General features: G+C 32.2%; 2 protein-coding genes across 4 annotated transcripts; both read right to left on the reverse strand.

Moving 5' to 3' along the window:
- Positions 1 to 2,379: 2,379 nt before the first annotated feature.
- LOC25498773 (beta-glucosidase 11) lies at positions 2,380 to 7,383 on the reverse strand. The gene is made up of 13 exons (XM_024770128.2): positions 7,223 to 7,383; positions 5,748 to 5,817; positions 5,587 to 5,642; positions 5,216 to 5,291; positions 4,805 to 4,876; positions 4,604 to 4,691; positions 4,106 to 4,361; positions 3,901 to 4,016; positions 3,598 to 3,818; positions 3,293 to 3,324; positions 3,122 to 3,209; positions 2,946 to 3,036; positions 2,380 to 2,783 (listed from the first exon to the last, which is right to left on the reverse strand). The coding sequence occupies exons 1-13, from the start codon at positions 7,370 to 7,372 to the stop codon at positions 2,525 to 2,527; spliced, it is 1,575 nt and encodes a 524-aa protein (XP_024625896.2). The 5' UTR covers positions 7,373 to 7,383; the 3' UTR covers positions 2,380 to 2,524.
- An 805-nt stretch (positions 7,384 to 8,188) lies between these two features.
- On the reverse strand, positions 8,189 to 12,791 carry LOC25498774 (beta-glucosidase 11). Of its 3 annotated transcripts, none has more exons than XM_013593712.3 (13): positions 12,552 to 12,791; positions 11,914 to 11,983; positions 11,754 to 11,839; positions 11,580 to 11,655; positions 10,524 to 10,595; positions 10,362 to 10,449; positions 9,968 to 10,223; positions 9,733 to 9,848; positions 9,212 to 9,432; positions 9,069 to 9,100; positions 8,892 to 8,979; positions 8,697 to 8,787; positions 8,189 to 8,589 (listed from the first exon to the last, which is right to left on the reverse strand). In XM_013593712.3, the coding sequence occupies exons 1-13, from the start codon at positions 12,699 to 12,701 to the stop codon at positions 8,346 to 8,348; spliced, it is 1,590 nt and encodes a 529-aa protein (XP_013449166.1). In that variant the 5' UTR covers positions 12,702 to 12,791; the 3' UTR covers positions 8,189 to 8,345. The 3 variants fall into 3 exon arrangements, with proteins under 3 accessions (XP_013449166.1, XP_013449165.1, XP_039684027.1); XM_013593711.3 differs by having other exon boundaries at positions 11,784 to 11,839; positions 12,552 to 12,787; XM_039828093.1 differs by having other exon boundaries at positions 11,914 to 12,049; positions 12,552 to 12,691.
- Positions 12,792 to 13,313: the final 522 nt, after the last annotated feature.

A 13,313-nucleotide genomic window follows, 5' to 3' on the forward strand; every position in this document is an offset into this window, starting at 1 on the left:
AGAAAAGTCTCGAATGAAAAAATCGTTTGAATAGTTTATCTTAAAATGTAATTTTAAGTATTCCATCATTTTGTTATAATTTTTTTTGATACTAAAATTTTGAAAAATCTCTAAAAAAAAGCTATTTCATAAAATAGCTTTTCATAAAAATCATTTTTGAAAGATGTCAATTTAAAAAAAATATGATTTTTACTATGTAAAATCTCTAACAATGAATATAAGTTAGTGAATGCCAAAATTTTATTTTTAACTTATATCAATGTAGTCTATGGGTTGACATTCGTAGTCCCAAACTTAGCTAGCCAATCAGCACATTCATTACATTTCTTCAAGGTATGTGTAAATGAGACTGCCACTATCTAAGGAAGAGAGGAAAACTTTATAATAAGAGAAATAATAGTCTCATGAGGATGAAAAATTAGAGTTATGAATATCTTCAATTAAATTCAAAGCGGCTTTAAAGTCAAATTCTAAAATAATAAATCTATGATCAAAGTTACATGCCAACTGAAAGAAGACATGAAATTTAATTGTGGAGAGTGGAGTGTTCGGGGTTCGAACCCCGGCTCCTACATATAAAATGCAATATCCCTACCAATTGAACTAGACTCACGGGGATAAAGACATGAAATTTTTCCGAAACACTAAATCCGAACCTCATTTTTTTTCTCCACAGAAATATTCATCACAAAAATGAAATCTTCTATTAGAATTTCTCTCGATTTACAAAAATTAAAACAAAATATTCCGAGTCAAATCAATTTGTCAATTATTCATATTTAGATTCTTAGTGTAACTTACAACATAACGGCGTCTCTTATAAAATAAACGGTATCAATTAATTTGGTTCGGTTCAACTCAAACCACTAATAATTTCGTTCAATTTTCCCGAAGTGTAACAACAGTTCTGTTATGTTTGGTTTGGTTTTCTTCGTAAACCGAACCATAAACAAATACAAATAAAGGTGCAAAAATGTCGTTTAGACTTAATTAATGTCATTTTTATTTGCGATATAATTTAGAGGGGAAATAATATTTCTTTCACATCTAGACTTAATTAATGTCCTTTTTATTTAATTTCATATTTTTTGACAAGTTATTGTGTAAAATGTTATTTTACATATTTTCCCCATTAAAGTTCCCCCCTCAATCAAACAAGAAAGATTTTAAACCTCTCACCACATTTCACTCCTCTCCCCAACCCCTCGATTTTTGACGAATAGAAATGTATTGCATTTCATTAAGAGAATATATCCTTCTCTCAAAAAAATAAGAGAATATATCCTTTTTTTTTTTTTTGTTGTAGAAAAGAGAATATCCTCTTTATAGGGTGGTATGTATCAAAATAAGATGGACCGATACGTAAACGAGATATCTTTGTTAGACTACGAACAACTCAATTTGTTTATCTTGTAATACAATTTATTGTGAGACTTTGTTTGAAGTGCTGGAATGAGACGAGAGCGGAATAGAGTGGTTAAATTTTTCCGTCAATTCAAACACAACCTAAATCTTTCCGCTCAAAATGTGGCTGCAAACAGCTCAACAACCATACTTCTTGCCACACCTCTTGTTTTGCATTACATTATAATCCGGATTGGCATAAAAGCGCAACAAGAGTGACACAATAGGCAAAATCCCACGTCACTCAGAGCTAAACACATGAGATGTACATAGGAAGCTCTCTGCATTTGGCCGCACATAAGCGCGCTTAGACTCGATCTCAATTGTTAAAACCATCGATAACGGTTTCCACAGATTAGAGGTAGTTATCAAACTCTTCGCCTATAAGTGTGACCCAGGGTCTCACCTAAAGTACAACTCATTTTCACCACTTTTCGTACAAATCCACCTCTTTCTGATCCTGACACCATTCTCCTCCGTCATAGAAGCTTGCTCTCCTCCATACCGGAACACCACGCACTACCGGACTGAAGCCATCACTACTGAAGTATCACCACTCCACTTTTATGTTATGTACTAGACAAGACACATTGTAAGAGTCAATGCCATTCATTCTCATGGCGAAGGTGTCATGTTGTGCATTCTTGCACACTGAAATATTTTTTGAACAAATTTTGTGCTTGTTGGTAAAATTCCTCTAAGCGCTCTCCATAGAAAAACCTTGATTTTGTTTGAAATTTTAAGTTCCACACCAGTCTCAAATTGCCGAGAACCCGAAATTTGGTGCATACAGAGAGGAATTTTCAAGATTTCACCATTAACGTACAGCATATGTCTAGACGCCATTGAAAATTTGTTTGACCAAGGACGTAGTTTAAATGTAACAAAATTAATTTTTGTCACACACACACACTTAGTATACATGAAATTAAATACATGCAAGATATTGTGTATCTTCATCATCTACAACTATCTTCATCATATATATATAATAGGACATGTACATTGCGTCACATCGATAAACAGAAGATATTATGTCTCGTGGTTAACATCATAAATCATGTCTTTTTATTCATTCAAGTGGTAGCAAAAAGCAACAAATTCTGAACTAAACTAGAGATTACTTGGAATTATCATATAATAAAGATGTCTGTGAAGGCAAATGTGGATTCTTCTCAATTTCACTAGCAATCTTTGAGTCCATAGGCTTCCCTTTAAGAAAATTTGAGTACCATTCAGCAGAGAGTTTAGGTTGTCTCTTCAAACTTGGATCGTTCATATCTACGTGATATAAGCCATAACTTATTTCATATCCACCCATTAATTCGAACGCATCCAATAAGCACCATACAAAATAACCTTTGACATTTGATCCACTCCTTTCAATATGTCAAGAATAAAAGGAGAGTGCAAAAAAGAAGGAAAAAAAATAATCAATTAGCACTCATGAAACAATTGATATTGATAACTATTAAATATGAAGGTTTGTAACATCATAGATATAATAAAAACTTTATAGTTGGAAATCGAATTAGAAGTACCTTAGTGCATTAGCCATGCTCCCAATGTATTCATGCAAGTATTTCACCCTAGACCAATCATCCAACGATGAATTACTAAATGTTTTTTGGCCTGAAAATCCAAAGACATACCATACAAATGAGAAATAGGAAGGTTGAATTGAATAATTATCATAAATTTGAAAAATATATGGTACCGTTTTCATGTATGTAAATTGGAAACTTTCCATAATTGTTCTTCATCCAGTCTAGCACACCTTGCAAAATCCATGGTGTAATTGGATTCTTAAAAAACCAACCAGTTGGTTAGTGGACAATATGAAATCTTGATCCTTAAAAAAATGAGTAGAGGAACAACTTGATGTTACCTCATTTGGAGATGTATGATTTGATGTAAGCACTACAACAAGAAAGAACATTAATTAGTTGTTTATATTCCTCAAAATTGGAGGAAGGATGATCGACATTATAGATAGTTTTGATTTTGAGTTTTTTTAGAGGAGTTTCGAATTTAAGCTGTGTACCGTCACAATTTTTCAATGTAGGTTTTGATTTCTTTTTTAAATCTAAAGTATCGAGTTTGAAATTTGGACGGTTTGACTATGATTCAATAAGAACCCCATAGAATTGGTTATGCAATTAGAAAATGTGAAGGAAAAAACTAAAGTCATACTTATAGTTTCCACTTCCATATCTGCTATGTAATCTCTATCCTCTATGTGTTGAATGCCAGGACTGTTTTTAACATAAAATGAGCTGTAAAAGTTGATTCCTAAGAAGTCCATTGAGCCCTTTATAAGACTTGATTCCTTTTTTGTGAAAGAAGGAAGTCTTGATCCAGCATTCTTTCTCATTATATCAGGATATTCACCAAATATAAATGGGTTTAGGAACCTACAATATCAAATAATTGAAAGCTATGATATATATTTTCCATTGGGAGATTGAAATTATGATCAAATTGTTAATTACTTACCACCCCATCATGAAGTCTTGGACCCTTTGAGTGGCAATTATATCTTCACTAGTATTTGTCAGTGGAACAAATCCAAAAGTAAGAAGATTAAACCCAATAAATCCATGTTGCATGCCCTACACTTAATAAAGATGGTTTCATAAACATATTTCAAAATAACATCATTATGCTCACTCTATATGTGTTCTCTCTTGATTAATTTTACCTTATATTTTTTCCTATACAATCTTGCAGATGAAGCATGTGCTAACAACATATGATGAGCTACCAAATATGGCTCAGTTGAGGAATTTCCCCTTGAGCATTTAGCTGCAAAAGAAGGAGAACACCTCTGAGGTGGTAAGTTGCCAAGATCATAACCAAACAATGCATACACATTGCCCTCATTCACCGTAGTCCAATACTTAACTCTATCGCCAAATTCTTTGAAGCACACATCAACATATGCAGTGAAATCTTTCCTACAATCATATACTTACATTAATCACAATAAAGATTACGTTCCAAACTTAAATAAAGCAAAAAAAGAAAAGAAATGTATCTGATCGAATGTAGATCAGATACAAGTAATTTTTTTTTTTTTTTTGCGTATATTTAAACTCATATGAAATATTTCTTATGTTTTAGCCAGGTGTATTTGGCATCATCTCAATCTAAAACAAAATGGTAACACAAATAGAGACTTGAAATTTGGGAAGCGTACACAATGCTTCGATTAACCCATCCTCCATATTCATCCTCAAGTTTTTGTGGTAGATCCCAATGATGTAATGTAACATGTGGTTGGATTCCTACAAGATGTAGAAACAACAACAAAAGTAAATATGCATCGACATTGGATCAACCTCTCTAAGATGTTAGTAGTCAAAGTGACCGAAAAGGAAAATGTAGTATTCGAAAGAACCATGGCTTATCAATTCATCTATAAGATTGTTGTAGTACTGTAATCCTTTTGGATTTACCGATCCTTTTCCGTCTGTTCATACATGAGAATAAGATGGTTAGAACTATAGGCAACATAATAGTTCAATGCTAGACAATTATAATCAAATTGACTTAGCGCACTATGCATGTTTGGACCGACAATGGGTTTGGTAGTATCACGGTATGCCATCGTGCTTTTAGCAAAAACAACGCTCCGAAACTTCGACAAAATCATGACGTCACATTGATTTCGCCAAATTCACCGTCAATCTAACACGCACTTGGTGAATCATGCAGTTTAACCAAACCGACTGTGTCAAGTGCACTAACTTTTGACATTATGTTCGGCATCGAATTAAGCATGTCTCAGCCAACATTTTGGTGATCTTACCTGGAATAAGTCTTGACCATGATATTGAAAATCTATAGGCATCTAAGCCCATGTTGGCCATGAGTTGCACATCTTCCTGCACAAAATCAAGTATTTCCTTAGTGCAAAGTATTTTTAGGTGAAGAACTTCAACTTATAAAACACATATATAAGTAAGATATTGTATATGCATCTACTACATTTTATCCCTTTCAGTTATATATATTGTATATAATATCTTCCATTGATATTGTTTGATTCATGTAGCCGAACCCACATACTGGGATAAGACTTTATTTTTTTTGATACCATAATATGCATATAACTGAAAGGGATAAAATGTACCTTATATTTGCTATAAAGTATATAGTATAAAATATATAGAGCCATACCTTATATTTGTGATATTGGTCGCATGCAATATCTCCATTACTTTGGTACTTATTCCCTGAAAAATTATTTTATATATTCAATTTTTGTTTGAATGAAAAGTAGTATAAAAATTCTTTATTGAAAATTAAGATGCTTTGTATATGTGAGCAGATAACAATACCATTTCCAGCATGGGAGAAGGTATCCCAAATGCTTGGCTTCCTGCCATCTTTATTTGCTGCACCCTCAACCTTTCACAACACCGAAAATCCAATATATATTTCAATCTTAATTCCAACTATTACCATTGTATGACAAAGATTAAGATTCCATTTGTTCTATAAAAAAAAATTAAGATTCTATTGGTTTAAGATAAAATTCTAATATATACTAAAAGCTTAAGACTTGAGAAAACCTTATATAGGTCTAGAAAATCAAGATTGTTCAAATTATTTATTTATTTTTTTAAAGTGAGGTTGGTGGTTACTTTTTTAGGGAGAAGGGAATTTATTAGAAGCATGGGTTTGAACTCTACCCCTCTTCATAAAATTTATTTAGCATCCTAACTCATACACCTTAAAGGACCAAAGATTAAATCTTAATTTCAGACTAAATCTTAATTCCGAAAATTATCTTTGTATGAAGAAGATTTAACAGTCCGTTTAATTATACCCACTTGAGTTGATTCGATGGTCTTAGTTTGAGACTTTAGAGTATGCTCCTCTCAAAGTCTTAGGTGTCGATTTCGATGGCTTAAGTCGACTTCTTAAAAAAAAAAAAGTCCATTTATTTAAGATAAAAAGTATTAATTTTAAAATATATTTTTCGAGATTTTTTCTTAGCCATCTCTACCTATAATCATATTATTCTCAAAGCTAAAAGAACAGAGATGATTATTTTTTTCCATAAAGTAATCAACAGACACATACATACTCTTTACATATATTTCTCACATAAGGTATATTCTAAGAGAATCCACAACGAAGACACCCATTTTATAGAACTTCTAAATCTCACTAATCAGCTATCAATAATTTTATATCATTATATAACAATTTTTTAATATTAAAAAGTGTGGGTCTCACTTAAGATTGGTGGTCTTAAGTGAGACCCCTGATCTCATAAGACTCCGAAAAAGTTTCTCCTCAATAAAGGTACTTAATAGCTACAAAAAGTCTTCAAAGTTTAAAATCCTTCCATTGAAGATAATCTAATATACCAGGCTTCCAAAATATATGTTACAATAATTAATCAGCAACAGAACCAAAAGACTAATACAGTTAAATAGAATAATCATACTCACACGAAAAGGAAGAAATATTTTGCTTTCATCCAAAAAAACAGGAAAAAATATTTGCTCACTTTAGTCTTTTAACTTATTAATCTCTCTCCAATTTAATCCATAAACTATGTAAAAATATAACAAGTAGTTTTTAAACTAAGCCATATGATATCTGTCAATTTAATCTTATACGAAAATTTGTCAATTTAGTCTCCAACATCTTAATGATAAAGACTAAATTGATGAATTTTATATAATTCGAAACCACTTTTTATATTTAAGTATTTTGGAAGAAATTGATGGGAGAGGATAGTTTAGAACTACTACATTGATTGTTTATCATTAGGAATTTAGAAAGAGAGAAAAGAACAAACTTGGTAAGCTGAAGTTGAAGCACCAAACACAAAGTAAGAAGGGAATTCATCTCTGCTCAAACCATAAGCACTAGGGAGGAGGATTACTAGTAACACTACTGCAACATTTAGTAATTCTTTCAATGCTAACACCTTCAAGATCAAAGCCATATTAATTTCTTCTGTTTTCATTGCGTTAATCAAACTTATATGACATACATTATTTTATTCAGTTCAGGTTATTTAAGAATATACATGTCAAGATTCCAGTTTGGAAGCTTACTAAACACGTCACGTATATGGCTACGTGTAGATTTGGTACTTACATTAAATAAGGACACAAAATATTCAACATATTAATTAACTAATGGCAACATTGGATCAATGTTATAATACATGAGAATAAGATGGCTAGAACAATAGTCGACAAAACAATTTATTGTTAGACAACTATATTCAAACTGAGTTAGGGCACTATGCATGTTTGGAACAACAATGAATTCGAGAAAGACGGAGTTTTGAAAAATATTGATTAGGCTATTTTTGTTTTTGGTGGAAAATATAATTCATGTATTGTTCTTGACGAGATGCCCATGATTTTGAACAACTCAATTTGCTTGTCTCCTATAACATTGTCTAGAATTATTTATTGCTTCCTCAACATGCTTGTAGTCTATCTCAATAATCACATTCGTGATACCTTTGGTCCCTAACCTAACAAAGAGCGCAAAAGTGATCATACATTTCGGCTTTGGAAGGTGAAGGACCTCCTCCAAATGTGCAGTCCTCTGTTGTAATTGTGTCATCTCGCACACACTATATCCAGGGTCGGCCCAAGAGTCAAGCCACCTATGTAAGGGATTTAGGTCTCGGAATTATGCGACAAAAAAAGACCTCAAAATAATTCAATATAGTTATAAATATATTATATCGCAATTAATCAAGGATGTATTTTGGAACAAAAAAATGGCTCAATAGTTCAATTCATTTTTGTCAAACATTTTTAGTATGAAGAAATTTAAACACATGCAAGAAAAATAAAGCTACTATTTTTATCATATAATAGGACAGGTACACAATGTTTTATTGATGAAAATCTATCATATAAAGCTACTATCCTTAATTCATTTACATGGTAGCAACATTATAGCAAGGAAATCTCAGAAGGCAAAGGTGCATCATTCTCAATTTCCATAATAATCTTTGAGTCCATAGGTTTCCTTTTCAGAAAATCTGAGTACCATTTAGCAGAGAGCTTAGGTTGTCTCTTCAAGTTTGGATCCTTCATATCTATGTAGTATAGACCAAAACTTTCTTCATATCCACTCAGTATTTCAAGCACATCCATGAAGGACCATACAAAATAACCTTTTATATTCGATCCACTCCTTTCAACGAGTCAAAAATAACGGAATAATTAGCAACGAAGATGTACCTTATACATTATACATCCTTTATAACACTTCATTATATTTGAAAATCAAAGTAGAAGTACCTTATTTCATTAGCTATGGTCTCAATGTATTTATGCAAGTACTTCACCCTAGACCAATCATTCAAGGATGAATTACGAAATGTTCTATGGCCTGCAAATTGAACTCGAAGGCTTATCCCACTAATAAATAAATATTGTGAAGATTTTGAAAGGATACATGGAATGATCATGCCATATGTTGGAAAATGGACATACCATTTTCATGTATGTAAATTGGAAAATTTCCATAATCATTCTTCAAGTAATATAACACCTCTTGAAAATTCTTGGTTGTAATCGGAAACTAAACCAACCCGATGATCAATTGGTTAAAACAAATACATAAATAAATGAAAAGAGGAACAATTCCTTGTTACTGCTCTATGTTAATACCTCATCTATTGATGTATCATTTTCTATCAAGACTGCAACATGAAAGAACATTAATTAGTTGTTTCAGTTCCTTCAAAATGTTAGAGCTCCTTAAAGAATTGGCCGTGCAATTAGAAAATGTTAGAAAAACTGTTAAAACATACCTGTAATTTCCACTGCCATATCTTGCGTGTAATCTCTATCCTCCATGTTCAGGCTTGCAGGACTGTTCTTAACATATATTAAGTTGTAAAAGTTTATTCCTAAGAAGTCAATTGAGTTCTTGATCAGATTTGATTCCTTTATTGTGAAGGAAGGAAGCCTTGATCCAGCATTCTTTTTCATTATATCAGGATAATCACCAAATGTTAATGGATTTAGAACCCTGCAATAGCAAGTGATAAACAAAGCATACTTGTAGATATTAATGTATTACAAAAGAAATCATGCACTTCTATGACAATTACTGCAATTTAGTAAAGTTATCAAGAGGTTGATCATAGTCAACATGTTTTCTATAATTTTATCTGTTACAAGTAAAATGATGATTTGAGTGTTGTCTTAGTTGTTAGAAATATAAAATCCATATGCATTAACAGTTAGTCCTATGCAATCCCATAATGCAAAGTTTAGAAATGTCTGCAAACATTGAAAAGGAAGATAACAGGATCAAATCATTACTTACCACCCCATCATGAAGTCTTGGGCCCTTTGAGTGGCAACTATATCTTCACTAGTATTTGTTAGTGGAACAAAACCAAAAGTAAGAAGATTAAACCCAATAAATCCATGTTGCATGCCCTGCACTTTAGAAAGATTTCTTCATGAACATATTAATCAAATTATGATTAAGAACTATATTCAAAATGAAACAGAAATAGATTGTAAGTAAAGTGGTGCATGTTCTACATAACTTCTACCTTATATTTCTTCCTATACAATCTTGCAGCTGAAGCATGTGCTAACAACATATGATGAGCTACCAAATATGGCTCAGCTGAGGAATTTCCCCTTGAGCAGTTAGCTGCAAAGGAAGGAGAACACCTCTGAGGTGGTGCCATTCCAATATCATAGCCATACATTGCATACACATTGACCTCATTCACCGTGGTCCAATACTTAACTCGATCACCAAATTCTCTGAAGCACACATCAACATATGATGTGAAATCTTTCCTGCAAGCACACATATATAGATATGTTAACCATAATAAAACTCTTTGTTAATTTTGTGTATTTGTCATTTATTTCAATCTATTACAATATGGAAACTCAAATAGAAATTTAAAGTATGGGAAAGTTTTGGTACCATACACAATTTTTTTGCTAACCCATCCTTCATACTCATCCTCAAGTGACTGTGGTAGATCCCAGTGGTGCAATGTAACATGTGCTTCGATTCCTAGAAAATGAAATATATTAGAGCATCGTTTAAGTGTCAATCAAACTCTAAAGAATAATATAGTCGTCACAAACCGTGGTTTATCAGTTCATTTATGAGGTTGTTGTAATATTGTAGTCCTTTAGGATTGATGGGTCCTTTACCATCTGGTAGTACATAGGGATAAGGTGGTCAGAAAAAAAATTCAGCATAACAGTTTAATCTACGAAACAATATTCAAACAACGTCAAAGATTCATGCACTTAAACCAAATCAAGTGTGAGTCAATTACAAATAACTCTTGAGTCATTATGTATTAGTTCAATATTAAGAGTTTGACTTTTCAAATGACCGAGTTCTAATTCCTTGCTCCCTCTCATGATATACTTATCTTCACCTACTCCAGCATTAATAATCTCAGTCCAAAAGCTGGTGTTGCTATGTTACATGTTGATGTTGGTAACAACACTTCCACTTTGTAGAAGATTGTTTGTTTGGGAGTGTTCCTTGCTTGATAATTTTATTTGGAGGTTCGAAGGATTTCGATGGGAGGAGAGGCAGGATTTTTGGGTTTGGCGTCCGGATAGTGGGGGAGAATTCTGTGAAGACGGCTTTTGTTCTATTGGAAAGGTTGTTGGTAGGGGAAAGTAGTGGGGACGAGGCGGATAATAGAATTTGTTATTGGATATGGAAAAGTCCAGCTCCTTCAAAGGTGGTTGCCTTTTCTTGGAAGCTCCTTTTAGATAAAATCCCAACTCATGGGTACTTAGTGGTGCGGAATGTCATCCTCGCAAGTGGCATCGACAAATTGTGGTTTGACAGTTTCTGTTTTTTGGAATTTTGTGTTGCTGCCCTTCTCTTTCTCCGCTGTTCTGGTTGTAGCAGCAGGGGCATTTATTTTGTTTTGTGATTCTCAATTGCTGTTTTTTCTCAGTGTTGTAGTTGGGGCCAGTGCAGCTGGGGAATGTTTTTTTTTCTGTTTGGTGGCGTTTTTTGTTCAGTTTTTTAACAGTCTTGTAGCAGCTCTTTCCGTTGTAATTGTTTTCTTCGCACGCTTGGCTTATCTTGTGCTCGGTGTTTTTTGCGCTATAAATAAAATTTTAGCCGTTTCCAACAAAAATAAAAATGGTTAGTGTCATTTCAGATATTACCCGGAATAAGTCTTGACCATGATATTGAAAATCTATAGGCATCTAAGCCCATGTTGGCCATGAGTTCGACATCTTCCTGCAGGAAATCAAGGTCTTGTATTTGCTTAGTGCAATTTTTAAATGATAAACTTCAAATTAAAATCAATTTATGTATTAGATGCATATTGTCCTCACATATATATGTTCCTTATTGTCCACACTGACCTTGTATTTGTGATATCCATCGCATGCAATATCTCCATCACCCTCGTACATATTCGCTGAAAATATACATTAGAATAATGAAAACCTGTATTTTAAGAATGAAGTATATATATGTTGGTTTGGACAATACCATTTCCACCATGGGCAAAGGTATCCCATATGCTTGGTTTCCTGCCATCTTCATTTGCTGCACCTTCAAACTTTCAATCACCCCCAAATACCATTATAGTCATAATAAGTAAGTATGATGAAGTTTAAGAGTATGACTGTTTAAGATTAAAAGTCGAAACTTTTTAGAGAACTATTCTCAATATAAAGATCTTTGCATAAAGCAGAAAGTAATATATGTTTGTTTACAATAAGGATTACTTATTTAACATTCTTTTTCATTGACCACACACTTATTATAATCATATTATTTCTAAGAATCTAAAGTAGCTTTTTATTATAATGAGAATCCAATTTTCTGTCTTATTATTTTCAAAAACCAAAGCAAACAGATAAAAAATTCCACAACTACTTTTTGGAAAGAAAATAAAACTATTTTTAGTTAAATAATCTGAAATGAACATGCTCTAACTCTTTTAAAAAAAAATGTTCTAACATGTCATGCTTCAAATATATATGGTTTGATCTTAATGAGCAACAGAATGTCAAGAGACTAATAGAATGTGTTATATTATTTGGGAATAATCATACATGAATATAAAGAAAATGCAAAAGCATAACATTAGGAAATGAAAAAAAAACAGAGAGAGAAGAACAAACTTGGTAAGCTGAAGTTGATACACCAAACACAAAGTCAGAAGGGAATTCATCTTTGTTCAAACTATAAGCACTAGAGAAAAGGATTACTACTAACACTGCTGCAGCAGTTAATAATTCTGTCAAAGAAAAATTCTTCAAGATCAAAGCCATAGTGATTGTGCTTATGGTTTAAGATAATAGTGTTTTTTAGTCAATTAATCAAGCTTATATGCATTTCATTTCTTTATATAGCAAGAGCATCTTTACTTTATTCAAGAGCTTACTTTACACGTAAGGTATAATTAATGCCAAGTGTTGATTTCTTACCCAACAAAGGATATTATGCTTAACAGATGAATTACAATAACTAAAATTTGAAAATTAATTAACCAGCCTGACTAATTAATACTCAGTCAAACAATGTTACTCTAATCTATTATATGTGTCTAAAAAAATAAAATTTTCATTAGATAAAACACATTTAGAATTATCTAAATGATACAATCAAAACTCAATTTATTGAAAATTCTTAAGCTCTAAACTCTAATGATTAAAAGAACTATTTATTGAACTTCGTTAGTGGACAGTGAAATTAATCCTCTTAAATAATTTGTCTTGGTCCCGATACTGATTTTTATTTTATTTTTTAAAAAGAGAACAATTTATTTATTTGATAACAACTGAATGGCCAAAAGACAAGGAATTAAAGTACTCCATTTCCACTATTAGATACATCATTTTGTTATGTTTCCAAAATTAAGGAATCCCCTAGAACCTTGTTTC

Source organism: Medicago truncatula, chromosome 7 (genome assembly GCF_003473485.1).
Source record: "Medicago truncatula cultivar Jemalong A17 chromosome 7, MtrunA17r5.0-ANR, whole genome shotgun sequence".
Lineage (NCBI taxonomy): Eukaryota > Viridiplantae > Streptophyta > Magnoliopsida > Fabales > Fabaceae > Medicago > Medicago truncatula.

What these genes read in the sequence shown, in the direction of transcription:
- LOC25498773 (XM_024770128.2), bottom strand. Translation starts at nt 7,372, where the DNA reads ATGGCTTTGATCTTGAAGGTGTTAGCATTGAAAGAATTACTAAATGTT. An exon ending in CTTCTCCCATGCTGGAAATG is followed by an intron (nt 5,643 to 5,747) that starts GTATTGTTATCT and finishes ATAATTTTTCAG; the next exon opens with GGAATAAGTACCAAAGTAAT. An exon ending in ACCAATATCACAAATATAAG is followed by an intron (nt 5,292 to 5,586) that starts GTATGGCTCTAT and finishes GATTTTGTGCAG; the next exon opens with GAAGATGTGCAACTCATGGC.
- LOC25498774 (XM_013593712.3), bottom strand. Translation starts at nt 12,701, where the DNA reads ATGGCTTTGATCTTGAAGAATTTTTCTTTGACAGAATTATTAACTGCT. An exon ending in ATGGTCAAGACTTATTCCGG is followed by an intron (nt 10,596 to 11,579) that starts GTAATATCTGAA and finishes ATGTACTACCAG; the next exon opens with ATGGTAAAGGACCCATCAAT. An exon ending in TGTATAGGAAGAAATATAAG is followed by an intron (nt 9,849 to 9,967) that starts GTAGAAGTTATG and finishes TCTAAAGTGCAG; the next exon opens with GGCATGCAACATGGATTTAT.